The sequence below is a fragment of the Thalassophryne amazonica genome, chromosome 3, assembly GCF_902500255.1.
Source record: "Thalassophryne amazonica chromosome 3, fThaAma1.1, whole genome shotgun sequence".
Taxonomy (NCBI): Eukaryota; Metazoa; Chordata; class Actinopteri; order Batrachoidiformes; family Batrachoididae; genus Thalassophryne; species Thalassophryne amazonica.
The window spans coordinates 61,355,387-61,381,919 of NC_047105.1; the positions used below are offsets into that span (position 1 = coordinate 61,355,387).

General features: G+C 39.5%; 1 protein-coding gene across 1 annotated transcript; it reads left to right on the plus strand.

The window, feature by feature from the left end:
• bap1 (BRCA1 associated protein-1 (ubiquitin carboxy-terminal hydrolase)) lies at window positions 1-26,533 on the plus strand. Its single transcript, XM_034166475.1, has 17 exons — window positions 1-199; window positions 607-636; window positions 2,374-2,428; window positions 3,256-3,388; window positions 5,140-5,259; window positions 10,432-10,493; window positions 10,640-10,782; window positions 13,220-13,298; window positions 13,392-13,515; window positions 14,143-14,278; window positions 14,382-14,566; window positions 18,016-18,149; window positions 18,242-18,705; window positions 18,929-19,167; window positions 20,285-20,377; window positions 20,474-20,546; window positions 25,563-26,533. The coding sequence occupies exons 1-17, from the start codon at window positions 163-165 to the stop codon at window positions 25,694-25,696; spliced, it is 2,241 nt and encodes a 746-aa protein (XP_034022366.1). The 5' UTR covers window positions 1-162; the 3' UTR covers window positions 25,697-26,533.

The following is a 26,533-nucleotide window of genomic DNA, read 5'->3' on the forward strand; positions in this document are numbered from 1 at the left end:
TTGTGTGCGACCATTTTTGTCTTTTTTTCTGTGTGTTTATGTTCTGCTGTCTTGCTGTATTTCGCTAATGGATGCGCTTTTATCGTTAAAGTTTTGTGCACATCCTCTGGATATGGACTGGATAACATTTTAAATATTGCTAGGCTGCCGTTTTTGCCCAGAATGAACAAAGGGTGGTTGGAGCTCGAGAGTGACCCAGGTGAGACAACACGGCTAATGACTGTTAGCTTCAAGCTATCTGAACGGCTGGTGTCAGTCAACGGATTCGAGCTAACACGCAAACAGCTCGCACCTGTGTCATGGACAGGTCCAAGATATTAAGTGATCGAACCATTAGAATGGGCAAAGAGTCAAAATTACGACTGATGTCAAAGTAAAAGCTGGCCATGCGAGAAAATGACCCCAGATGTGTCACCATATAGCCCACTATGCGTGAAAATGACTGTCTGGCACAGCTAACGATGCTATATCGGGCTAAAAGTTCGCGATGTTGATGGAGTGAGCAAATGGCTAACTACACGAATGTGTCGGAGCAGCAGATAAAAGTGGTGTTTTGTTTTCTTAATGGATCACACGAAAATCCCCGAATTGTTTTTCTGATTTCAGGACTGTTCACTCTCCTGGTGGAAGATTTTGGTGAGTAACTGTGATATAATAGGCCATAATCAACCTTTTGGTCTCTGTGTTTGAAGTTGTAAGCCAGACAGTATGCTTAATATACTGTAGTAGACAGACACCAAGATATACATGTATTTGCTGTTGATACGTAGATTCCTAAACTATGTTAACCACAACCACTAATCCAAACCCTAACCATAACAAGGATGCGCTACATGCAGATGTTATTAATACTGCTACGTACGAATAGCCGATAATGGCTCGAGGTACGGGAGATGGAATAACTCAGGTTGGCAGATTGTGCCATCTATTTTACTTGAGTTTCTACGGATACAGTCCATTGGTTCACCCTAAGGGCCCCTTCACACATAGTGCGAAGTTTGGACGAAGTGGACACTTAGTGCGCATGACGCAAGAATCGTGTGCAAACCGTGTAATGTCTTCCCTGTCGGCAACGTTTCGTACACCTGTTGCTACAACTATTTGTGCAAACAAGCACCTGAAAGACAAAGTGTGCGCTGTGCGAACCCATGGCACCCTCTTGTGGCAGGTGCCAGCCAAATTCCAGGTGACACACATGAACACCTAACACCACTCGCATGGCACTTAGAAAATGTGTGGCCAGTCGCACTCTTAGCACAAAAACAGACTGCAGACAATCACTGTCATATTGCTATGAAATTTGTCTAAGTTCCTTATGAGTGTGACTTGGCAAACACACAGACTGACACGTGGGCATGTGCGCTCCACTCACGGGAGGCGTGGCTTCCGACAGAAGCAGCTGTGGTGATCTGTCATTCTGGACATTCCAGCTACACAACACGTACTGTTTGGACAGTTATGGACTAACAACTGTCCACTGTGAGGCATGTGTGTCTGATTGCTGTATTTACATGGAGATAAATAAAAACATATATCGCCATGGTGGCGACAAGCTGCAGCAAGTGAGTGTGCGCACGGTGCAGACACTGACAGTCCCCCAGGTTGAAACGGGCCGTCAGATCAGAACACGCAGAATTGGCAGCAGAGATAATTTGCACGTGCAGAGATAATTTGCACGCGCGCAGTTAATATCTATGCGTGAACATATTTTTTACATGAGTGGGGTTTTGTCACTGATGTGACGCCATGCTCCAGCTGCTGGTGTCCTCAGCACTCAGGCACCTGTGTGCTCAGTCATGCACAGAGAAACATGACACACGGCCAAAATGTAAAAACAAAAAATTACAAAACACGCTCCCTCTCAATGCAAGTGACATTCCTCATCTTTAGTCTCTCTGAGTAATTGCTCATTACTTAGAGGTCCCCAAAAATCCTCCAAACAGACCTAGTACCAAAGACATCCAGCCTTAGGTCACTGGGTAGCATCCAAGTCTTTCTACCAAACAGCAAGACAGGATGTACCAGGACCCCAAAGAATTGGATGTTTGTTCTCCTGCAAAGATATTGCAGTTGCCAAACGCCTCTGTCCAAGGACTTCATTCCCATAGGTTTGTCATAGTACATGTCAGCTTAATGACAAGATTAACATCAGGCATTGGATTACAAATCAATGGACTGTGTTTATTCCATTTGAATCAGAAGCTCAAACCTCTTTACAATGATGCCCTCTTTCTCTGTCTCTTTCACACACACACATCAGCGTGCTCCTGTGCAAGGCACTGAACTGCACACTAGGAGCAACTTTGTATGTTTGTGCATACAAATAAGTTTGTGCTTGTTGTAAATGCAGTCCATTTACCATTTGTTGTATAGGTGTCAAAGGTGTCCAAGTAGAAGAAATTTATGATCTTCAAAGCAAATGTCAAAGGTATGTAAAATGGAGTCCATATTTCCATGTTTTTGGTAGGCAATAGTTGCACTGATATTTTGACAGTCATGTCCACATTCAAACACCAATGATTTATTTCAAGATGCACTACTGAAATAAGAACCGAAGCCATCTGTAAAATTACAGTGAAAAATGCCTGTTACCCCATATCTGCACAAATAACATCTGATTCTTCACTTTTGTGGATCACAATTTATCCCAATGTCACAGTTTTTTTTTTGAGCTGTTCAAAACATTCCTGATTGGTTACAACATTGTACAACACTATTATTACCACAACATACACGTTTTCAGGCCCTTTTTGGATATCTGATTTATTTATTTATTTTTTTATTCGGTCATTTGTTTCGATGCTTGTTGCATTCACCCAAGAAAGTTAATGCAGAATGTTTACAAGTCCGGTATGATTGGGCTTCATTTATAGCCAAGCTTTAGGTCTCTTGTAACTGCTGGGACTTGTGTCTGAGAAGATATCCAGGCTTATGTTGCAGAGACCCGAATCATTGCCTATGATATAATCTTTGTCATTGTAATTGTCTTTTTTTGTGTGTCTTTGAAAAGTTGCATTATCAATGTTGAAAGAATGTTAAAGAAATGTGATATTTCTACACTCTCCCTTTAGTTTTAAGAGAGAGTGTAGAAATCTGTACAAATGCTTCACCTTCAATAGAAATTAATTTGTATGATTTCCATGTCTAAATGTATTAATTATACAAAAAATGAAAATGATCCCCAACTTGTTATTTCACATTTAAATCCCAGTTTTGCAGTGACAAAAGAATCATCTCTGACGTTTTGTTTTCCAGTCCTGTCTATGGCTTCATCTTCTTGTTCAAATGGATTGAGGAGCGCCGCTCCAGGAGGAAAGTTAATACTTTGGTGGATGAAACATCTGTTATTGATGAGGAAATTGTAAATGATATGTTCTTCGCTCATCAGGTAGGTGTCTGTCATTAGAGCTGGGTATCAATTCAAATTCCATTCTGATTCTTACGATTCAGAATCGATTATTTCGATTCAATTCGATCCGATATTGATTTGGGTTAGTGTTATTAAAACTGTTTTTGAGCTGAATTGTCTAGTTATGCAACATAATACTAGTATTATATTGACATTTGACAGCAAATTAATGAAGTATTGGTAGTTAATAATGATGGCTCTAAGACTGATGGCACGGACCAATCCCCCTCCCAGAATGATAGACTAGTATTTTTATTTTACAAACATACTGAGCGGCAGAATTACTGAACAGATCCAGGGCAGACAAAAGAGGGCACCAGAGGTACATGGTTCATTGGCCCTGACACAGGTACATTTCTACACCCTTCCATGTTTTGGCCTGATGCCTTGTTTCTTTTGGCTTTGAAGTAAGGCTGTAACAAAGATTAAAAAACAAAGTATGGCTTTACTTCACAAAATTTGGCCCTCAAAATGCAGGCAACAGTGTTTCAGAGAGTTAGCAATTTAAAATATTCCGGGAGAAAATGGTCCCAGTCTCCCCTACAAACACAAGCCTCTGCAGCGCTGGCTGTGCAGCACGCTGCAAGAGAACTCCCACAGCCATGCAGACTAACATTTCAGTCAGTCTTCTCCCACAGCTGCACAGCAAGTGCTGGTGGAAAAGACTGACTGAAAAGTCAGTCCACACCAGAGAACCTTCGTGCACGGTCCCACGGAAAAGGCATGTTATGAGGAACGAAAGAGAGAGGGAAAAAAAACTGTGAATTAAACGGTGGAAGATGTTCTTTTCTTGCCTGCAACAGACAAGAGTCCCAGTCGTCATGATTGACATCTTTAAATGGCTTTGACAGAGGTTGATGAATAAACTGTGGATGCGTTGCTTCTTAATCAGAACCAGTGGGTCCACAATCAATGTAGAGAAATGGTCATTTTTACACCCTCAGAAACAGCACAACGGCCCAACTGCGCCGTCATTTTTTTCAGGGACAGTATAATATATATATATATATATATATATATATATATATATATATATATATATAATATATATATATATATATATATATATATATATATATATATATAATATATTTAAATCAATATTTGGATGTGTGAATTGATCTGTGGGAATTAAAATGAGAATTGATTTAAAATTGGCGAATCGATCTTTTCAACCCACCACTATCTGTCACCACTGATTGGCAGTAATTGTTATTTCTCAGAATCAAATTTATTGCTGAGTAAGTTCTCACATACAAGGAATTTGATCTGGTGTCATTGGTGCATAAACAACAATAAAAGAAAATACTTATGTAACAAGTAATAGCTGCATAAACAACAATAAAAAGAAAAGGAAAAAGAAGTCTGTATTATTTCTTTATATAGTAAGTCCCTTCGGTTGCTCCCTTGTTTGCACTCGGGGACGCCACAGCAAATCCAAGGTGGATCTGCATGTTGAATTGGCACAGGTTTTACGCCGGATGCCCTTCCTGACACAACTCCACATTACTCCAGAAATGTGGCAGGGATGGGATTTGAACCCGGAGCCTTCTGAACTGAAACCAAGCACATTAACCACTTGGCCACCACCCCTGCCGTATTATTTCTTTATATAAAGTCTGTTAATGAAAAAAGTGAAATGTTGAACCACACTTAGACTGCGTTATTATTTATTTGTTTGTTTATATATATATATATATATATATATATACATGTTTTTTATCTTTTAGTTGATACCAAATTCCTGTGCCACTCATGCATTGCTCAGTGTGCTTCTGAACTGCAGTGGCGTTGAGCTTGGCACCACCCTCAGTCGTATGAAAGCTTTTACTAAAGGTTTTAGTCCAGAGGTAAGATGTGTCTCTTATACTTTTCTTTTTTACTATGACTCACTCATGTCTGTGTATCTTTGTTCATTTATTTGTGTGTACTGGCTCTATTGTTTTGCTGCATGCTATAATATTTTGCTTTTTTATTCACTGATCATCACCACGTAACAAACATAGTTTCATTGGGGGATATATAGCACCATCCATCCAAATATTTGGCACTACACCATCTCAGGCTTTTGGGCCGAAACTAAAAAATGCAATATTGGCCAAAAGGCATTGAGTCCCCCGTTGCAGAAACGTGTGTAGTCCCATGCGTATTTGTGAGTGGGCAATGTTTTCATGCAGCCATGTCATAATAAGAAGAATGTAACAAGGCAACTTCAAACTGAATGTAATAATTATTGTGGAGATTAGTTTCCAAATTTTTATTGGGGAGACTACATTGAGAGAAAAAGGCAACGAGGAACAAAGTGTGTGTAAGTTATGATTTTAGTGGTTTGTAAAAGTAATCCAGTCATTTTATGAAAAAAATGGGGTCAACCCGGAACAAATTGCAACAGAAATGATTTTGGTGGCAATTGAACCCTGAAACTGTTTTATAAAACATACTAAAAGTCTAGAAAGATAAAAAATCGGGAACACTCCCAAAATCCAAGATGGCCGTCCGAAAACATGCAAAAATTTAGTTTCTCCAAAATAACAAAAAAAAAAATAATCAATATTTAAGCACATAAATGTATTGATGTTAAATATAAACTTGGGTATTGTGGACATTTTGACACCAAAATTAGGTCTCTATCTGTAATGGTTCTTGAGATACAGCCTATATGTAGTTTACATACACTCAAGGATGGCAATTTGGTTTGTGTCCTATTACGTTAAAAATATTGCAGTTAAGGCCCATAAATATATTGAAGTTGAATATAAACTTGTGCATTGTGGACATTTTGGCACCAAAAAAAAATAGCTGTAGCTATTACAGTTTTTGAGATATGGTATAAAAATACATCTGCACTCGACAAAAATTGATGAAATTGAGCATTGTTATGTTGAAAACTAAGTGCCATTTCTGAAATGTTCATCTAAAGAAGGTAATAATAATCTTTTTGAGTCAATATTTCACTGGAATATGAATAGAGAAGTTACTCATATATTATGTATAATAGAGTGGATGTCAATGCACAATCAGGGCACACTGGTGACACCACTGCTGTGTGGACAACCTGGAGAAAGCCTCAATTCTCTCAGATACAGGCGCTTTTATGATAAGGTTGCAACAAAGACAACTCATGTGCAGCGACAGTGTTTGCCACCCACTTTGGCAGCTGCCAAGTTTCATAGTCTGAGAGTTTACTTGCAAGTTCAGGAATGGAAAGGTGAAGATGAAGGTGACAGCATGCCATTGCAAGAATGGGGATGGAAAGTTTCTGATAGTCAGGTTGTCCCAATCATGACTGACTTGCAAGCAGCACCAGATTCTCTTCTGCATTCTGTGAGATGTAACTGCAGTACTGACTGTAGTACATTGCGATGTACATGTCGCAAACTTAACTTAGATTGCTCAGCAGCGTGTGGCAACTGCAGAGGTACAGGGTGTACAAATGCAGGCCAACTCAATGATAACCAGGATGATGAGACTGAAATTTGAACAAGTAAAATTTCAAGTGTCATGATGTACACAATACTGATTTCACCTGAACTTTTATTATTATCATGCTTCATTGGTTTTACTGTAAAATTAGTGTGTGATTACATCTGTGTCATTAAAAAAGTTAGTGCAGCTGACAAGCACTAAGAATATTATTATTACATTCTTTAAATGAACATTTCAAAACAGTTACTTGGTTTCAACATAACAATTTCACCATTTTTAGCCAAGTGTAGATGGCTTATGTGCTGTATCTCAAAAACTGTGAGAGCTACAGCCATTCTTTCGGTGCTAAAATGTCCACAATACACAAGTTTATATTCAACTTCAATACATTTCTGGGCCTTAACTGCAATATTTTTAAAGTAATAGGACACAAACCAAATTGCCGTCCTTGAGTGTATGTAAAACTACAAATAGACTGTATCTCAAGAACCATTACAGATAGAGACTTCCGACAACAGCTCACACCAGCTCAGGCTACCTTCATTAAGGGCCAGCAGGTGGAGTGTGTGGAAACTTCTAAGTATCTGGGGACTATAATTGACCACAAGCTAAATTTTAATGTTAATACTGACATGTTGCGTAAAAAGGGTCAACAATATCTGTTTTGTCTTCTTAAATTGTCTTATTTTCAAGTGGATAAGACTATTATGATTCTTTTTTACAAATCTTGTATTGAGTCTGTTTTAACCTTTTCTATGTTGTGCTGGTATGGGAATCTCAGTCTTAAGGCTAAAAATTCACTGGTTAAAATAGTGAAGGTACTGGGAGTACCACAGAGTACGTTGTCTGACCTATACTGCAGACAAGTAAAGAGAAAAGCATTGAGTATACTGTCGAACTCTGCTCATCCTCTTTTTAGTGATTTTCAATATTTACCTTCTGGCTCACGGCTCAGGTTTCCCTCTGTGAAGGATAACAGATTTAAGTTCTCTTTTGTTCCTGCAGCCATTACTGTTCTGAACACAGGCCAAGGAAGGAGTTAAAACTGTGGAAGCATTTTAATGGACTGTATTTTTAATGTTTGGACTGTGTAATTGTTTGTGATGCTGCACCATGGTACTGATATGTGTTCTGTGTGTCATGTGCTTTTAATGTGTTCTCAAGCTGCAAAACTAATTGGCCCATGGGGGACACAAATAAAGTGAAGTGAAGAGACTTAATTTTGTGTCAAAATGTCCACAATACCCAAGTTTATATTTAACATCAATACATTTATGTGCTTAAATATTGATATTTTTTGAGTGATTTGGGAAAAAACAAATTTTTGCATGTTTTTGGGTGGCCATCTTGGATTTTGGGAGTGTTCCCGATTTTTTTTTTTTTTTTATCTTTCTAGACTTTTAGTATGTTTTATAAAACAGTTTCACGGTTCAAATGCCACCAAAATCATTTCTGTTGCAATTTGTTCTGGGTCAAACCATAAAATGACTGGACTAAAGGTGTAGGAAAGTTGTTGAAGTTTGAGTGAAAAGGGCATGAAGGCTACAGTGTTGGAGTAGGAACTTGACCTAGATCTTCAAGGGATGCAACGCTGCTATAAATTTGGTAAACCTGTCTAAAATCTGTGAAAAGTTATAGGCAGGTCAGGGTTGCGGACAGACAGCATTTCTGTGCCCCTCCATTGGGCCGATTGGGGGGGTGGGGTGGGGTGGGCAACAAACATGGTACATGGGTATTCCTAACGGTGGGACAATGATCACCATGCCAACAGTGACCGATTTGCATATTAATTAGCTCACATGATCAGTTAGTGTAAATCATATTTTGGCTTATTGAGACTGCTTGAGTTCGATACACAAAATTTTGACATAACATACAGCTGACTCCAAGGCACTTTAAGACTTTAAGATTGAGTTCATCAGGTCATCCAGAGGAAAATTTTATCCACAGCTGGATATGGAATTTGCTGTTTTGAAGTATTGAAATTTTTTTAATGCTGTGACCATGGATATAGACCTGGAATGGACGTGCGCGCCTCAATCTATTAGTGTCACTCAGGACAGGAAGGCACCATTGCTAAGGGTGGAAATGTGCCAATCATCAATAATAAACTGACCGCTTTTTTTGTGCTAGCGTCGCTGTTTCTTAACGGATTTTAATAAATGTAGGCTTGTTTTAAAGCCCTTTGAAAGCTCTTTCCAATGAACCTATGCATGTGTGGGTGAAAAAAAAAAAAAACCTTTTATGTAAAATGCAGAAATTTGGGGAAATTATGACAAACTGCGCTGCTTTTCTCGCTCTGTTGTTGCTATTTGTTAACAGATTTTAATAAATGTAGGTTTATTTTAAAGCCCTTTAATTGCTCTTTCTAATGAACCCATACATGCCTGGGTAGAAAAAAAATGTTTTATGTAAAGTGTGGAAATTTGGGGAAAAATATGCCATTCAGTTCATTTACTGTGATGGTTTTTTTCCTGTCATCATAATTCTTGATGGATTTTTATGAATGAGGCCTTGTAAGTTGTATTCAAGCTGATTAAAAGCTCTAACGAACCCATACATGCCTGGATAAACAATCCTTATGTATTAAAATATAAATCTGAAGTATGTCTTGCCATTGTACTCATTTACCTTGCTGCTTTTTCCACTGTAATATTATTGCTAGTCTTTTAATGACAGCAACATATATATGATTTTTACTAACATTTTATTACAAGTAGATATAAAGCCATTCAGAATTTATGACTTTTGACCCTCAGTCAGGGTAAAAAGTACCTCCTCCATCCCCTCCAACCACACTGTTAAAATTTAAATGCCGCTTGTTACCACCATGTACATATCATAATAAACAACACTGCAAGTATATATACATAAATATAAACATTTTTGTTTCTGTATTTGTATGCATGTGAATGCAGCTTAATGAAAAGAACTTACGGTGTTGAGTTATAGTCTCACTATATAGATATTAAATTGCGACATAACGACTTTAAAATAGACATTTATTTTACATAATTACATTAAGGCTCTTGTACAGTTCATTTTAGTATTGGAGAATTTGTTTTTGTAGTTGGTGCAGTTGATGGTGAAGCACTGGCTGCCTTTTTCCCCTCATTTCACTTCTGTTTAACAGGTGCCTTAACTGGCTCAAGACGCTCTGTCCACCCTTAGTAATGGCCGTCGTGCGGCACACCGCTAGTCACGTGACGTCCATTCCAGGTCTCTATTTCCATGGCTGTGACATTCTGAAAAGGACAGTGAGTTGCTGGAGAGTGCATAGGTAGTTATTAGTAGTAGAGCAAAAATAGTTAAGAGAGCAATCAGTAGTAAATGTGTCAGACCTGACAATTGCCATGCACAGATTGGGGCAAAAACTGACAGTTGCCAACAGTTGTAAAATATACCTGACAGAGTTTCAGTAGAGAAATCAACAGTGTTCACATGGCTTGAAAAATCACAGGCCACTGTAAATGGTGCATATATTTCACTACTGGTGAACAATCTCATTTGTCTCACTTGCTCTCTTTGGCCTCTGTCTCTTTTGCTTGCTCTCTTCTTGCCTCCCTGTGATGTTGGAGTTTTGATTTATTTTTCAGAGCAAAGGTTATGCAATAGGAAATGCCCCAGAACTTGCTCGAGCACATAATAGCCATGCCAGGTAGGTGTCAGACATGTGGCTCTTTTGAAGTTTCTGAATTTTATGGGGAGGTGGGGAAAAGTGTGCCTGATTTGCCCTACTTTAGCAGGTGTCAGGCTGTGTGCGGTCATCATCTCCTCAAGTTCTCTTTTTGTGTTTCCATGGAGACCGGAGCCCAGGCACCTGCCGGAGAAACAGAATGGAATTAGTGCAGTGCGGACTATGGAAGCTTTCCACTTTGTTAGCTATGTGCCCATCAAAGATCGCCTCTTTGAGCTCGATGGACTCAAGGCATACCCCATTGACCATGGTAAGTCTCCATGTTAATACAGAAATAAAGTACACTGTTCTGACTTTGTAACAATGTAACCAAGGATGGGTGGTCACTAGAGGGTGCCTAGCTCCCTGTCCCCCAACATATTACAACTACGATATAATTAATAAATAAGAAATAAGTATGGTTTGCGCAGAGTCTGTGTATGCAAGTGCTTGTCAGTACCAGTATGCATTTACTGTATTTTCCGGAGTATAAGTTGCACCATTTTCTGTGTTATGATCTCTTTAATTTGGGAATTTTTTTTGTGCATTGTTGTAGTGTATTTTTTTATTACTGCCATTTTTTTCTTTTATTATTGTAACTTATTTTGATTAGTGCTTTGGTTCTTGGGAAAGTTTTGTATAAACAGACATTATAATTGCTATTATTAACACACTTGGGAATTTTCAGAATATAAGTCACGCTGGAGTACAAATCACAGAGTATTCCAAACTTACGTACCTTGATCTCTGCTGGCATGGCCACACAACCATACTGCATGTTCCCCATAATTTACACATACACACTGCCTTGGTTAAAGATTTGCTAACAAGTGACATAAGACAGAAACACTGACATACAGACTTGACATCAACAACAGCCCATTACAGCGGGTAGACGGCATAGTGGCCATTAATACACAGGACCATTAAAATGCAGAAAAAATTTAACAATAAATACATAGTCCTAAAAGATAAAGTAAATAGTTAAAAAAAGGTAATATAGTTCCCCTGTTCAGACCCCTTGAGCAGAGAACTGGTTTGAAATATTTCCTTTCAGCTGTTTTCTTAAAGGACCGGTCACACGGCATACGACGATTCCTAAACGAAGGGAAAAAAGTTACAAATCATTGAGAAAAGGTGGACGAACGAGCTTTATCACCAAATAGCCTGTGAATCAAGCACGCAAAAGGAACGAAAGAGGAACAAAATGAAACTGAAATGCGCCTGGAGCCACTGCTGGAGCAGTGTGTGTCTGCATCTCTGCATTCCAGGACTCTGAGCTGGGACGGGGCTCATAGCACCTGAGTCCTGGAGAAACTGCAAACAGAAGCATGTGAGCCGACCCAGTGTGGAGATCTATGTGCACATCGGTGGATCCACCTGCTCTGGTTCCTTGTCCAGAACAAAAGAGGGATCATCTCCTTCATCAGAGGCCTCACTGTCTGGTGCAGACTCGCTGACACACTACGTGCGCCGTCTTGCTCCAATTTCTAAAAAAAAAAAAAAAAAAAAAAAAAAGCGCTAAACATTCATAAGACGCCTCATTTTTACAAACCCCCCCACCACACTAACCACCTGTGCTAAATACTCCACCAAAATTATACACACTACAAACACGCCAAATATTTCTCAAATCTCTCAAATACCAAAACTCTAATCACTGTCTGTACACCTGAAATGCGCACGTAGTCAGTGTTTTTCGTGTGTTGTTGCATTCGTAGATTTGCTTGCAGTTGTCTGTGTTTGCTTTTAGTGTATGCATTCTGTCGTGTGGAGCCCTTGCCTCACTCCTGCATTCATTTTTTAAATTTTTTTGGCGTTGTAGAAATATGCTCCGTTCTCAAAATGGTAACGCAAACGGCACTCAGGTTTGAAGATGTACAGCGGGACACGCTGCTTCCACACTGCTGGGCTGGGAACAACATCAGATCACAAAGTTCAGAGTCCTTCTGTCCCCCCCCCCCCCAAAAAAAAAACAAAAAAACATAGGCACTTAACCTCGCAAACAAACTTAAAACCGACTGTCTCTTGGCGAGAGAGACGGACAGACGAGGGTTACTGTATGTGGCTACACATATACACTCAGTTTCCACTTTATTAGGTGCAGTTAGTGAAAAGTAATGTGACCCTGTAGCAAATCCCCCTACATGAAGATGTGAAAGTGTGCCCTCTTAAAAATCAGACTACCCGCCGCCACTGATTATAACATTCATATTTTGGTTGTAATGGCACCATTTCAGTTTATTTATGTAGCTTCAAATCACAACAGAAGCCATCTAAAAGTGCTTTACACAAGAGTAAACCTTATCCACCCCGCAACACAAAATTATCATAATTTGCTGTGACTTTTATTTATACATTTATAGACTTTATACATACATAAGTGATATGTTGATAATGAGTAAAGTGCATTATTCAAGCATGCAGATTCTTCCAAAATTATATAATTATATAAGTATGTGAACCGCGGATTAATTGCAGAGTTCACATAAGTGTGATTTCGTGCCACAGTGACTTGTTTTTAATTTAATAAATGCATTAATTTTGATGCAGTTGCAGTGAAATCCCAGTCTGAATGGAGGAAGCTGTGTGTTCATGTGAAGTCTTGAACATAGCCTGTACAAACATCCTCATGCTCCACTAGCAGCTTGCTGCTTTATCCAAACATGGAAAGAATCTCTCAAAAATCTTAAATTTATGTATGTTAGGACCCTGGGGTGAAGAGGAGGAATGGACTGATAAAGCTCGACGTGTTATCATGGAGAGGATTGGTCTGGCCACTGCTGGGTGAGTTCTGCACCCGTTAGCTAAAGTTGATGTTGTGTAGGATCTACCTGCTGTGAACACTTTATTCACATTTTGCTGTTCGTGTCTGTTTAGTGAGCCTTACCATGACATCCGCTTTAACCTGATGGCGGTAGTGCCTGACCGCAGGATGAAGTACGAGTCCAAACTAGAAATTCTAAAGAAGAATCGACAAACTGTCCTGGAGGGTTTACAGAAGGTGAAGAAAGCATTGAAATGATTTCATCTTTTGACTGAATCAGTGACTTTATTTCAGTCTGAATATACCTTCACAAATAGTGTGTACAAACATAAATTCGTAAAAAGAGCTACAAAACCGGTTTTCACAAACATTCCCTTGCATATGATCACTTTAAGTTGAGGGGAGGAGGTCATCAGGAAAACCATCTGCTGAGGTGAACAGCTGCAAGGAAAATCGGCACCATCTTGGCCTTTCTTGGCACGTTATTGTCTGACCCTGATATAGCCGAGCTGAGTCCCACGAGCCTTGCAGCATTATAGTCTACTTATTTACTCTTGCCACATAAATCACAAGAAAATTAAACTTCTGTTGCAATTCACATTCATCCCCCAGTAATTGACACCGCTATCTGCAGCAGCTCAGCTTGTTTTATTGAGAAAGGTCGAACAACACGAATAGCCTGAAAACATAGATGGTAGTTGCCAGCTATACCTACATAAGCAGTGATTTGATTTTTCGGAGTGAATACATTATTGAGTGGCACAGTCGCTTGAGTTCATTTTGAGGTACCCATTTGTCGTTGTAATAAAACACTGTGGCTGTTTGTATCACAGAGAGATGCTTAAAATCTTTTGTTATGACTAGATGATCCGCCTCACACAGCCAGAGCTCGTCCAGGACAAGAAGCAGCAGGAGTCTTCCTCTCCTGATGATGGCACTGCTGCCATTAAGAAAGAAGCTGATGCCGAGCCAGCCCAGGGGGCTGATCAGGCTTCTTCAGGTACCTAAATGGATTGATTCCCTGATGTTTTTACAAAATTGTCATCCCTTATCATAGACGTGTTGGTTATGTATACAGAAAATATTTTTCCTTCTTGTTCCAGATTCAGTTGAGGAACCACGAGTTCAGTCCCAAGCTGCGTCCAGCCCTGCAAGCAACACTAAGGCTATCTGTAAGCCACCTGTACCGACTGCAGGAGGCCCCCAGCAGGTCACGAGCCCTAACCCCATTTTTCAGCGCCTCCCTGCCTTTTTGGACAACCACAACTATGCCAAGTCCCCAATGCAGGTAAGGTGGTGTTAAATGTATGCCAAAGCTCAAAAAGGCTTTTTGACTGCACTCAAAGTCTGAACAAGCAGTTCTGTCTCGTTTAAACTTCAGATAGGTCTCAGAGGTCCCCAAAACATATCTTTGAAGTTTCTTGCTAAAAATCTCTTCCAGTCTTGGTTTTTAGCATGCCTATGAATGTGTCTGTTTCAGCCCTGCTCAGAACAGGCCATTTCTGTATCTGTAGCTTCAAAAGCAGTTGAGCTGTCTGACCACACCCCTCCTGGAAGGAGATGTGTGTGAGAGATACATGCATCAGGGGTGGCAGCCCAAGCCATGTGCACGCAACTGTGGTGGCATGTTTCAGGTGTAATACATACACGTGCAGCAGTGGAGTAACGCACATAGTATGTGTCAGGTGTAACATTAACTACACTAACAGCACGGTCATCACGCTACACACTGTAGAGCAGCATAAAGTTTGACGTTGCATCACAGACAGTTTTTGCTTATCCATACTTTGTCTTCAGACAATTCAGAAAATCCTGCATACTGTTGTTTGTACTCCTTTGTGGAGCCAGACAGAAGTGTTTGACACATACACTTAGCTCAAGCACAATGATAAGACTAAAAGAAGGTTTAAACAAATCAGGAGATTAAAAATATTATTCAAATTAGGTACCAAAATTAATGTTGCAGATATAAAGACTATTTTAATCATCCCTCCAGGAAGGTGTGACTGTTTAAATAAATAAAAGCTTCACTATAAATGTTAAAAAAATTGTGCTGACGTTCATTTGACCCCAGTTTAATTTGAAGGCTATTTTTATGCCCCACGTGGTCCGCAAGGCAGGGCATATAGCATCCGGGTTGTCCGACAGTCCGTCCGTCCATCTGTCCGTCTGTCTGACTGCAATTTGTTCGCCGCAATGTAGCTCAGCACCTATTGCTCGCAGAAACTTCATATTTGGTGGGTACATGCTTTGGAGGAGTACTTTGCATGGGTTTAAAGGGTGGTGACCTTGACCTACTTTTAAAGGTCACCAGTGGCCACAACTGTCAAATCCTTCGCCTGAAATTTGCCTTCAGCTTTCAGGCTCCTCTCCTGTGGAACCAGCTCCCAATTCAGATCAGGGAGACAGATACCCTCTCTACTTTTAAGATTAGGCTTAAAACTTTCCTTTTCGCTAAGGCTTATAGTTAGGGCTGGATCGGGTGACCCTGGACCATCCCTTGGTTATGTTGCTTTAGACGTAGACTGTGTTTCATAATTATTGTATGGCCTTGCCTTGCAATGTGGAGCGCCTTGGGGCAACTGTTTGTTGTGATTTGGCGCTATACAAGAAAAAAGTTGATTGATTGATTGATTGAAATTTGTTCGCCACAATGTACCTCGGCACCTATTGCTTGCAGATACTTCATATTTGGTGGGTACATGCCTTGGAGGAGTAGTTTGCATGGGTTCGAAGGCCGGTGACCTTGACCTACTTTTAAAAAATTACCAACAGTTGCACTTGTTCGAAGACTACCGACTTTTTATGGTCACTGTTGGCCACATCCTCTAAATAAATACAACCCCTGGTAATAATTATGGAATCACCGGCCTCGGAGGATGTTCATTCAGTTGTTTAATTTTGTAGAAAAAAAGCAGATCACAGACATGACACAAAACTAAAGTCATTTCAAATGGCAACTTTCTGGCTTTAAGAAACACTATAAGAAATCAGGAAAAAAAAATTGTGGCAGTCAGTAACGGTTACTTTTTAGACCAAGCAGAGGGAAAAAATATGGACTCACTCAATTCTGAGGAATAAATTATAGAATCACCCTGTAAATTTTCATCCCCAAAACTAATACCTGCATCAAATCAGATCTGCTCGTTAGTCTGCATCTAAAAAGGAGTGATCACACCTTGGAGAGCTGTTGCACCAAGTGGACTGACATGAATCATGGCTCCAACATGAGAGATGTCAATTGAAACAAAGGAGAGGATTATCAAAGTCTTAAAAGAGGGTAAATCACGCAATGTTGCAAAAGATGTTGATTGTTCACAGTCAGCTGTGTCTAAACTCTGGACCAAATACAAACAACATCGGAAGGTTGTTAAAGGCAAACATACTGGTAGACCAAGGAAGACATCAAAGCGTCAAGACAGAAAACTTAAAGCAATATGTCTCAAAAATAGAAAATGCACAACAAAACAAATGAGGAATGAATGGGAGGAAACTGGAGTCAATGTCTGTGACCGAACTGTAAGAAACCACCTAAAGGAAATGGGATTTACATACAGAAAAGCTAAACGAAAGCCATCATTAACACCTAAACAGAAAAAAACAAGGTTACAATGGGCTAAGGAAAAGCAATTGTGGACTGTGGATGACTGGATGAAAGTCATATTCAGTGATGAATCTCGAATCTGCATTGGGCAAGGTGATGATGCTGGAACTTTTGTTTGGTGCCGTTCCAATGAGATTTATAAAGATAACTGCCTGAAGAGAACATGTAAATTTCCACAGTCATTGATGATATGGGGCTGCATGTCAGGTAAAGGCACTGGGGAGATGGCTGTCATTACATCATCAATAAATGCACAAGTTTACGTTGATATTTGGACACTTTTCTTATCCCATCAATTGAAAGAATGTTTGGGGATGATGAAATCATTTTTCAAGATGATAATGCATCTTGCCATAGAGCAAAAACTGTGAAAACATTCCTTGCAAAAAGACACATAGTGTCAATGTCATGGCCTGCAAATAGTCTGGATCTTAATCCAATTGAAAATCTGTGGTGGAAGTTGAAGAAAATGGGCTCCAACCTGCAAAGCTGATCTGGCAACAGCAATCAGAGAAAGTTGGAGCCAGATTGATGAAGAGTACTGTTTGTCACTCATTAAGTCCATGCCTCAGAGACTGCAAGCTGTTATAAAAGCCAGAGGTGGTGCAACAAAATACTAGTGATGTGTTGGAGCATTCTTTTGTTTTTCATGATTCCATAAGTTTTTCCTCAGAATTGAGTGATTCCATATTTTTTCCCTCTGCTTGGTCTAAAAAAGTAACCGTTACTGACTGCCACAATTTTTTTTTCCTGATTTCTTAGTGTTTCTTAAAGCCAGAAAGTTGCCATTTGAAATGACTTTAGTTTTGTGTCATGTCTGTGACCTGCTTTTTTTCTACAAAATTAAACAACTGAATGTACATCCTCCAAGGCTGGTGATTCCATAATTTTTGCCAGGGGTTGTATAATGTTAATCTCCAATTTTTCCACTGTGTATCCCAGTTTACATCAAACACATAAGGGTTCAACCAAATACCTATACATATTACCTATACATACATACATACATACATACATATTATTGCATTTTACATGGTAAATTGTACCGCGCGTGGGGCATTTCATGACGAATATCTTTAGTTTTTTTTTTTTTAGTAGACAAAAACCTGAGTTTATTGAATCTTCTCTGACAGGAAGAGGAGGATCTTGCTGCTGGAGTTGGTCGCACTCGGATGTCAGCGCCTCCTCAACCCACATACTCAGATGATGAGGATGATTATGAGGATGACGATGAGGAAGGAACGGCGACAGCAGGCACATCCCGCAGGTTAGCTCACTAATATTTATGTCATGGAATTTATGTGTGATAAAATTCCCCTCCTCCCCTTCATTTAAATTTTTTTTTTTTTTTTTAATTAGATTTAGACGGAAGCCCAGTCTCCGCTCACGAACAGGACGGGTTGGGAGTGGAATGGAGAGCCAGATTGCTCTCAGTGTCTTAGAAGAGAAACTTAAGAAGGAGGCTCAAAGAAAGGACACTATAAATACACCCATATCTGTACGCACAGAAGGACGCACAGGAGGCATTTGTATCACATCTGCTTCACAGCCTTCCCCAACACCCAGCAATGAAAGCACTGACACAGCCTCAGAGATTGGCAGTGCATTCAATTCTCCACTGCGGTCACCAGCACGTTCTCAGGCCGCCACGCGCCCGTCCAGTCCAGTCGCCTCCCATCTGTCTCGTGTGCTGTTTGGAGAGGACGAGATGTTACGGCTAGACTCCAGACACAACCGTGCTGTCAGAGAATTGGGTCCATCTGTCAGCATAGCCGTGCTAAAGCTGCAGGAGGATGGCGTTATTTATGCTCTGTCCCCGTCTGGTGAGTCCAGAAGGTCATTACTGATGCATGTTATTGTCAAAGGTGCTTTAAAACATGGGGCTTAAATTGAACATTTGGAATATATTTGTGGAATGTCAGTTACTTTTGAGGTCAACTTTTTTATGGTGGGTGGGGGAGAGGGATCTGAATGATTACAAATATGTGGAACATGGATTGTTTGTATCTTTGTAACTTTAAAAAGTTTGTTAAATTATGTGTGCAGGGGACTTGGCTGCTGATGGTGTGAAGCGGCCAAACAGTCCTGAGAAGAAAAAAGAGAAAGAACAAGCAGGCAGTGTCACAGAAGAAAGGCTGGGAGGTAATGAAGGTGAAGAGGGGCCATCTGTGAAGGTGAAAGAGGAGGAGAGCAAAGATGGAGCTGAGGTGAAACCCAACAAGAAGTTCAGTGCTATGGAAACTGCTGGAGACACCAAGCCCTCTGGGGACAAGTACTCTCCAAAAGTACGTAGCGATAGTCCCTCATCGTCTCATGTAGCATGGACTTGGTTGTCCTCTGTTCTTCGTCAGGTTGTCCACAGGCCATGGTCTGTCTCCTTCATGTCTCCACAGCTGGTCAGCACGTCTTTTATTTTGTTGATGAGCTACTTAAAATGCTCATTAAAATGAATGTAAAATGTTGATCTTAACATGGCATTTGTAGAATTTTAAGAGTGTCTTAACAAGCAACAGAAACACTACGAGGAGCAAAAATTCCATGATTAATTCATGAAATCTTTCTGCTCATTCAGCTGCATTTTACAGTTTTGAATTTTTAAAATTGCCATTGGCAGTTAGATTTTATTTTACACTTGAAATAAACTTGACTTTTTATCTCCTGAACACACATGGTAGAGACACAGTGTGACAGGTAATTGTCCAAGTAGTTTTGTTCCCTTAAAAATGATGTAATTTCCCTAAAGTTAAAGTTCAGAGTTTGCACTGTAACGTTTCACAAAAATTATGGAATTGCTGTATGTAGAGGATGTTCACTCAGCGTTTTCATAGGCATGGTGAAAGACTGGGTTTGTACTCTCTAAGAAGTGAATAGATAAATGATTAAAGGCACGAGTGCATCCCCTCCAGTTCAACACAGTAATTCAAAAATAATAAATGTTATCATCTTGTAACTCGCCAAATTAAAATGGCCTCTATGGGGGCAGCCCCTTTCACACAAAAAGCAGCTTTTCTTTTACCTGTGTAATAACCTTTCAAAAAGCAAAGCAAATTAGTGACGGCAAATTCAAACATTGTTTCAAATCTTTCTTCTGGAATGTATTCCATATCCAGTCAGTACCACAAATACAAGAACTTAAGAAGCCTATAACAGTGCATGTGCCAGATGATAAATGCTGCTTTGGGTAACAACAGTCTTGTTTTTGTTAGAAATGAGGTCCATGTGTGTAAAGAGGAGACCACATCACTAATCATCACCTGCAGCTCTGACTGATCTGGATGTCTTAGACTTAAGCCTGAAGACTTTTTCCCCCTTGATACTGTCACATAGGAAGTTGTTTTGGTATCAGTGTTGCTAATAATATAAATAAATGTATTTCTGTTCATTTTTTTCTGTCACTTACAGGAGCTGCTTGCTCTGCTCAAATGTGTAGAGGCCGACATTGCCAATTATGAGGTGTCTCTAAAAGAGGAAGTGGAAAAGAGAAAGAAATATAAAGTAGGATTTGTTTGTTAGCCCGAGTGTATTATACTTGGTGGACTTTTTGCTTTTATTGGCTTCCAATCAAAATGTTTTGTCTTAATTTTTTTTTAGATTGATGATCAGAGGAGGACCCATAATTATGATGAGTTCATCTGCACCTTCATATCAATGCTGGCCCAAGAAGGTACATTATTTACATGCATTTGTTTTTCATTTCATATATGTGTGACGTGTGGAAGTGTTTTCACAAGAATTTTTTTAGGTCCAGTGGTGCGTACTAAAAAACAAACAAAAAAAATCTCACAAATTGTGAGGTGCATTGCAAAGAAAAATGTGAAGTGCTCAGAAAACTAAAAGCTCAAGTTAAGGGATGTGCTAATTATTTATGTAATCTTACCATGGTCCTGCAAAGCTTCATCCTGAGTTAAAAAAAAAAACCTTTATACTATATATATGCTTTTCTGTGAATGCACTGCTTTTACCAGTGAATGTGTGTGTTACATAGAAAAATCAAGTATATTAAAAAAATGGTCAAAAACAAGGATCTCTCAGTTTCAGGTTCATTAACCTCCCTTCTACCAACTACATGGGTGTAAGCAAGATGCTTGGGTATAAGCAAAATTTAATGTGGATTTTTTTTTTTTTTATTATTGTTGTTGTCAGAATCCCCCCCCCCCCCCCCCCCCCCTTATCACTGGCAGTTCTTAGGGTGCATATATACCCACTTTCTTCTTCAAAGTTTAACTCCAAACACCCTGCTAAAGCAGGTCAAAACAAAAGATCAGACCAAATGTGGTCCGCCCACCGCAAGTCAGAAGCCCCGAGTCAGGCACTGCACAGCGGCACATGGAACAAACCAATGTACAATAAAACCATCACATAGATCACATTAAGGATCACCAAGATTTGTCTTTTTTTTTTGAATGTCATTTTTCTTGAAACACTGCATCTGTCTGCTGTGAAACCGGAGTTATTAGCGAGGAGTTTTAGTGACACTAACAAATTGCGCAAACTGTGAAGAAGCGCGTCATGAAAAAAAAAAAGACTCCCCCGAAGAAAAAAATATATATTCAACGAGGGAGAAGTCGGAGGTTAATACAAGACATTTATGTCAAAATCTGCTGAGTGTATGTCAGATTCTGACATCTGTTGACTTCTGTTTAACAGTCTGACTGCTAACTTAAATTGATGTTGGACAGCAGGCAATTTAATGGGGGTTTTTAGCAATATGTTGCTCTCAGTTGACTGCTGATAATATGGTGCATCCGGAAAGTATTCACAGCGTTTTACTTTTTCCACATTTTATGTTACAGCCTTATTCCAAAATGGAGTAAATTCATTTTCCCTCAAAATTATACTCACAACACCCCATAGTGACAACATGAAAAAGTTTCTTTGAAATTTTTGCAAATTTATTAAAAATAAAAAACTAACAAATCACATGTCCATAAGTATTCACATCTTTTGATCAGTACTTTGTTGATTCACCATTGGCAGCAATTACAGCCTCAGGTCTTCTTGAATACAATGCCACAAGGTTGGTGCACCAATCTTTGAGCAGTTTTGTCCATTCCTCTTTGCAGCACCTCTCAACCTCCATCGGGTTGGATGGGGAGCGTCGGTGCACAGCCATTTTTAGATCTCTCCAGAGATGTTCAATCGGGCTCTGGCTGGGTCACTCAAGGACATTCACAGAGTTGTCCTAAAGCCACTCCTTTGATATCTGGGCTGTGTGCTTAGGGTCATTGTCCTGCTGAAAGATGATCTGTCACCCCAATCTGAGGCCAAGGGCGCTCTGGAGCAGGTTTTCATCCAGGATGTCTCTGTACATTGCTACATTCATCTTTCCCTCAATCCTGATTAATCTCCCAGTTCCTGCCACTTAAAACTTTCCCACAGTATCATGCTGCCACCACCATGCTTCACTATAGTGATGGTGCCTGGTTTCCTCCAAACATGATGCCTGGCATTCATACGAAAGAGTTCAATCTTTGACTCATCGGATCACAGAATTTTGTTTCTCGTGGTTTGAGAGTCCTTCAGGTGCCTTTTGGCAAACTCCAAGTGGGCTGCCATGTGCCTTTTACTAAGGAGTGGCTTCCATCTGGACACTCCTCCACAGTTGACTCTTCCTGTCAACTGTGGGACCTTATATGTATGACAGATGTGTGTCTTTCCAAATCATGTCCACTCAACTGAATTTGCCCCAGGTGGACTCCAGTTAAGCTGTAGAAACATCTCAAGGATGATCAGTGTAAACAGGATGCACCTGAGCTGAATTTTGTGCTTCATGGCAAAGGCTGAGAATACTTATGCACTTGTTATTTCTTTTTTTAATGAATTTGCAAAAATCTAAAAAAAACCATTTGCAATGAGGCTCTAACATAACAAAATGTGGAAAAGGTGAAGTCCTGTGAATACTTTCTGGATGTATTGTATAAAAAAATAATATTAAGCCAATTAGAATGCTGTCAAATCACTTCCAAACAACAGTTACTCCACAGAGGATAGTGTGAGTGAGGGGAAAACCACAATCAAAGTGCTGCAGCAGAGCCAAAATGCTTATTGACATCAAATTAATAACTACTTGATGTTATTTGTCACTATTATTTTTTCTTGGTGTTATAAAAAACTGTGTGTGTTCATGGTGCAGCATTTGCCTATTGCATCCCCATTCACTGCTTTATGTTTGAGTGGAGTAGAAAGGAATTATAAAGCAGGAAAAGACATCAAATCTAGACTCTGGTTTTCCCATGTGCCTTCTGGCAAATTGTAGCTGAAATTTTGCATGTTTGTCACAAAATCCACTTTATCATTAATTGAGACGCAACAGACAAAAGTTGCAGTTTTTTCCAGCACAACCACAGAGGTCTATACAGAAATTCCATACGAGTTGTCTTGGTGGCTTCCATCACTAGTCTCCTTCCAGCATGGAGTTTTTACAACACCCTACTTGACACAGATTTATCATACAGTACCATAATGTTTGTGTTTCTTAATGATTGATGTTCATGAATTTCAATATAATTCACTTTATTTTATTTGTACAGCGCCAAATCACAACAGTGCTGCCTCAAGGTGCTTGAATGAAAGACCCAGACATATTCAAGGACTTAGAATTGTTCATGTGTCCATCCCCTGACTTGTCTTGGCTGAAATTAAATAGAAGCCAAAGTATGTAGATGTAAGGATCATGCAGGTTTTCTTCTTCCTTTTTTCCCCCCATATCATCCCAACTTTTTTTTTTCCAATTTGGGGTTGGAACAGTACACAGAAGTCACAGTTATGTTCACACCAGGGCTGTGCAAATTTCTGAATTTTAGAATTTTAATTCTCTGCATCCTCTTTGCTACCTCATTTCAAAATTCAACTCGTATTTATGAACTGATCTGAAATTGAACAGTCATTCATCCATTTTCTGTCCACACTTACAGCATTTAAGGATCACAGATGGGGGTGGGGGCGCTGGAGTCTATCCCAGCAGTCATAGGGCGAGGAGCGGGATACACCCTGGACAGGATGCCAGTCTGTCGCAGAGCTACATATAAACAAACAAACACATTCACACCTGCACGCACACCTATGGACAGTTTAAAGTTTCCAATCCACCTAACCTGCAAGTTTTTGGAAGTAAGAGGAATCCAGAGGAAGGAACTTGTGAACACGGGGAGAACATCAAAACTCCACACAGAAAGGCCTAGGTGGGAAGTGATCCCACAACCTTCTTACTGTGAGGCAGCAGTGATAATGCTGGTCTACAGTCGAAATGCTTCTGAAATAAATGTATTCAAACTTTACTAATTTTGGCCCACTGAGAATGAAAGTGATGTTTGAAATGGTTGATTAGCGCTGGTTTAAGATATGTTACTACTATGCTACTAAGGGTTACCTTTTGATGATGTTTAAAGTGTTACAAAAAAAAAACAAGTGAAATATTATTATATGAACAGTCAGAGAAACATGAGAAGACCTGTGTGTACGTTTTATCATGAAAACTCCTCTATCAACACAATATAATTATGTAGACTTAAAATGTAAAAACTTAGATATCTTAGAAACAGTAGCCAACCAGTAATTTTTATTGTCATATTTGAATTCAGCATGCCAGAATCCATTGTAAATAGCACATTAGGTTTCTGAAGCAGACAACTAATTTATAGACCAGTGTAACCAGTAAGCCACTGTGTCGCCAACAGTCATTGTCAGTTCATTTTGAATTTGCACAGCCCGGGTTCACACTAAGGTTTGGACATCACTGTTTGGTATGAGTTTAGTGCAGTGGGGCAACAAAGAGGGTTTTTTTTTTCTCCCTACATCACCCAGATATGATGTTTGTCACATCTCGGTGATGACAAATGTGTGTTAGCATGTTCAATGTGTTATGAACAGTGTGTGTGTGTGAGAGAGTGGGAAGTGGATGGACAAAAAGGGAGAGGGAGCGGGAATTAAGTGTGACTGAATGCATTAAGAAGTTTGTGAGCGACAACAGAAAACTGAGGGCTGATTTTGACTGAGCACTCTTGCTGAAAAACTGCCACATTACACCTTCCTCGTCCAATCCAGCACTTGCTCACCATTGCTGCTGTAGCTTACTGGGAGCCCAAAGTTTTCCCATACCGCTGATTTAAAGGAAGCAGGTGGGTCTCTCCAGCTCCTCTGGCTCATTAGTTTCCACTCGCCATAGTTCTGTTAATAAATATGACAGACTCTGAGGTGTCCAGAAAGAAATTGCATGTGGACATTTGGTTCCACATTACATTTTTATGCCCTGTATTCTGCACCGAACCATCACAGTACAGATGTGACAGTTCAGTTCTAGTGTCTGAATGTCTGAATATGTCACGTAAGAGATTTGTCTCTAAATTCTTATATGAATCCCGGCAGTCAAGACAGAAGAAACAAAGTCAAGTATGCATCTGCAAAATTAAATGTTTCATTTTTATATGGTAACACAATTAGTATACTTTAATAACAAAAACACAAAATGTATGCAGTAACTGGTAATGTAGATTAATTGCACATAAAGAATTGTACTCAGTAGTGTTTGTGTCTGAATCTGCAGAGTTTGCGTTAGTTTCCTACTGGTTGAATGTGCTGCTCTAACAGAAATCTTTTAAAGACATTTACACTTTAAATATTGACTGTGTATTTGTAAAATGTCTTGGCTCATGTGTTTATTCTGACTGGGTTCTTTCTGCAGGCATGTTGGCCAGCCTCGTGGAGCAAAACATTTCAGTGCGTCGTCGGCAGGGAGTGAGTATTGGCCGCTTGCACAAACAGAGAAAACCAGATCGTAGGAAACGTTCCCGACCTTACAAAGCTAAACGTCAGTAATAAAACATTTTTGTTTTGTTTGTATTTTTATTGTCTCCATAATGCACCAAGTAATCTGTGAGGGGTAAAAAGTGTTGCACCTTTGCAATGCACTGTTGTATTTATCACCAGAGCCTTTTCTTATTCATGGAATTGACCATTGTTTCAGCAATTCTTACTGTGTGTGTGTGTGTGTGTGTATGTGTTTAGTCTGAATGTAAATGTTCTTCTATCTGTGATCTGTAAATATTTGTAAAAAAAAAAAGCATTCCCACAAAAAGCAGTTTTTGTTTGTTTTTCCTGTACGATGGATTCATTTGTATTGGGAGGACGTATGCGGTGTTATCATCAGTTGGCGTTACCTTTAGTAGATCATGAAAAAAAGTCACGTTCTTAACAATTTAACTGTAAATATTTCCTCAACTGTCTCCCTCGATGTTTTGGTAGTGCCAATAAAGTGTTGAATGTTTAAGCAAATAGCTCATATCGCTGGTCATTCATATGTGACAGACCAAACATCTGTTAATTATATGCTTCATGAACATTTGGAAACTCATGAATGCATAGGGCATTTTTTTGTTTGTTGTTTTTTTTTTTTGTTTCTTGCAGTTGAATGTCCTTTCAAGTAAAAACTAGCAGTATACATGTATACGTGTCAGTCTAGATGTCTTTGAAAAGAAACAGGAAAAGCTTTTGCCTTATTATTTTTTACTTAAAATGGATGTTAATATTCTGTTATGTGTATGAAATTGTATGTTTTGTAAATATGTGTCTGTTGGACAGCTTGGTGTCACCTCTGTACAGTGGGGCTCAGTTGTACTTTGTGTTTAAATTTATACAGTAAACTCAGTGAAAGTA

Excerpts from the sequence above, each read along its gene's own strand:
- bap1 (XM_034166475.1), top strand. The coding sequence starts at position 163 with ATGAACAAAGGGTGGTTGGAGCTCGAGAGTGACCCAG. Across the intron at positions 10,494-10,639 it reads GCACATAATAGCCATGCCAG|ACCGGAGCCCAGGCACCTGC; the intron begins GTAGGTGTCAGA and ends GTTTCCATGGAG. Across the intron at positions 14,567-18,015 it reads ATGCCAAGTCCCCAATGCAG|GAAGAGGAGGATCTTGCTGC; the intron begins GTAAGGTGGTGT and ends CTTCTCTGACAG.